Source organism: Saccostrea echinata, unplaced genomic scaffold (genome assembly GCF_033153115.1).
Source record: "Saccostrea echinata isolate AGI-Se365-2 ecotype Australia unplaced genomic scaffold, CSIRO_AGI_Sech_v1 ptg000015l, whole genome shotgun sequence".
Taxonomy (NCBI): Eukaryota; Metazoa; Mollusca; class Bivalvia; order Ostreida; family Ostreidae; genus Saccostrea; species Saccostrea echinata.
The window spans coordinates 7020445-7022741 of record NW_026889764.1 but is presented as its reverse complement, the minus strand read 5'-3'; the positions used below and the strand labels follow the sequence as shown (position 1 = coordinate 7022741).

Genomic DNA, 2297 nt, shown 5'->3' with positions numbered 1-2297 from the left:
TTATTTCAAGATTCCGACACTGACTCTGATTCTGAGGACGAAAATATCTTATTACCTGCACTAGCAGGCGCTATGTAAGTAAAGGCTATTTATGAATCAATTAAAAACTAAAAGGTTTTTGATCACGTGTGTTTTATAGTGGCTTGGGTATTAGTATTGAAACAAAAATGAAAAAAAAAACTAAATGAGGTTGGCATATGAAATAAATATTCATTTGGATGTTTTTTATTTACAGAAAGAAAGAAAAACCAAAAATATATGGATATGTGGAGGATGTGGTTCCCCTTTATTCTGATGCTTCATTTAGAAGAATGTTTCGACTGTCAAGACAGACATTTCAAATCCTCTCTTCATATCTAGAGGAAGTTCCAGAGATGAAGAAAGACGGTAATGGTGGTAAAGAACGAATGTCTCCACAAAAAGATATTTTAACCACATTATGGTACCTAGGGACTCTCGACAGCATTGACAGGATAGCAGACCGTTTTGGCATTTCGCCATCCTCGGTAATCAGGGCTAGAGACCGAGTTAGGAATTCAATTCTAACTCATCTCAAGTCAAAATTTATAAAATGGCCCAATCCCAATGAATTAAATCAAATCGCAAGCAATTTCCAGCAAAAGAACGGATTTCCAGGGATTGCTGGTGCATTAGATGGGACTCATATTAGAATAGCAAAACCAACAAACCATGGAGATTCATACATCAATAGGAAGGGATTTCCTTCCTTGCAGTTACAAGCGGTATGCAAGGAAGACATGATGTTTACTCATGTATTTACCGGATTTCCAGGAAGCTGTCACGACGCAAGAGTTCTTAGGAATTCCGATTTATGGGAAAATGGATTACAAATGATTCCAAATATATACCATATCATAGCTGACGCAGCCTATCCACTAAGAATATGGCTACTCACTCCCTACCGAGACAATGGTCACCTGACACACGAGCAACGCCGCTATAACAACTACCTGTCCAGCAACAGAATGGTAATTGAGAGAGCATTTGCTCTTCTGAAGGGTAGATTCCGCCGATTGCGTTTCCTGGAAACCCAGAAAATTGAGTATGCTGTCAAAATTATCATGACCTCTTGTGTTTTACATAATGTCTGCATTTTCAACCATGATGAAGTCGACGATTTCATTCAGCAAGATGTTATTGCAGCAAATTATAATGTTCCAGGAATCCAGGACTGTGAAGCCCAGGGTGTACAGAAACGTAATCAAATAGCCAGGAATCTTTTGTGATAGGCTAACTTCAGAATGAATGCATCATGTTTTTAAACATCATATTCAATAAAGAATACAGTAACTGTTCAATACAATTTAATACAGAAAAATATAACAATGTAACAAAACTCAACAAAAGATGTCAAATCGAACTTATATGTTTTTTTATGTAAATAAAACTATGGAACATGTCAAAAAGAGTAAGATATATCTTGACAGGTATTTAAAGTCAGCTGTAAAAAGTCCTTTACAGATGTTTTGATGAAATTTACATTGTAATCCATGTATTAAGACTATATGCCACAAACATTCTTTTCCTTACAGCTTAAAAGATAATAACAACAAATAATACTTAAATTCAATATATCATGGTCATGGAAGAAAAAAAAGATTGTTTCTCCAATAGACATTGCCATTAATGAACGTAATACAAGGTCAAAAAATTAATTATTCATTGCAGCTGCCTACAAATCCACTTATAGATTCAATGAATCTAACCCCCCACCCCCATTTCACCTATTCATCAGACTTATTTTTTAACACTTAAGTTTAAGAGAATTTAGTTGTCTAAGCAATAAATATTACAAAAATTTTACTTAGTTCTCAATTATGTCCATCAATGAACTTGGTTAGGGACTCAAATAAAGCAGGTTGGTGCATTCAAGCATCCTTTAAAAGTCACAAGATTTGTAATGTATAAAAGCCAAACTATTTCTTTAAAAAAAAAACTATCTAGCCACTCTTAGAATTGTGGGTAAACAACTGCAAACAAAGTTTTTTTTTTTTAGCTGTAGCCAAGTCTAAATTACATGTAATACATTATCCATCCATGTTTTTTTTTTTTTCAGTTCCAAGCAAGTAATCATGAACTAATGTAGAAAAAAATGTTTAATACTTGGACATAATAAAATAGAAAAATGACAATGAAAATAACCTATTTGGGAGTTTGTAGTAAATAATAAAAACTATTTGTTAAATTGTACCAAAACAAAATAAAAAATGCAAACAATTCTGACTAGCAATTATCCAATAACAGTTTGTGTAATGTATAGTACATAGTTGAATTTT

General features: G+C 33.3%; 1 protein-coding gene across 1 annotated transcript; it reads left to right on the top strand.

Annotated features, from left to right (window-relative positions):
* Positions 1-758: 758 nt before the first annotated feature.
* On the top strand, positions 759-1247 carry LOC133188041 (putative nuclease HARBI1). The gene has a single exon (XM_061323432.1). It carries the CDS (start codon positions 759-761, stop codon positions 1245-1247), a length of 489 nt encoding a protein of 162 aa, XP_061179416.1.
* Positions 1248-2297: the final 1050 nt, after the last annotated feature.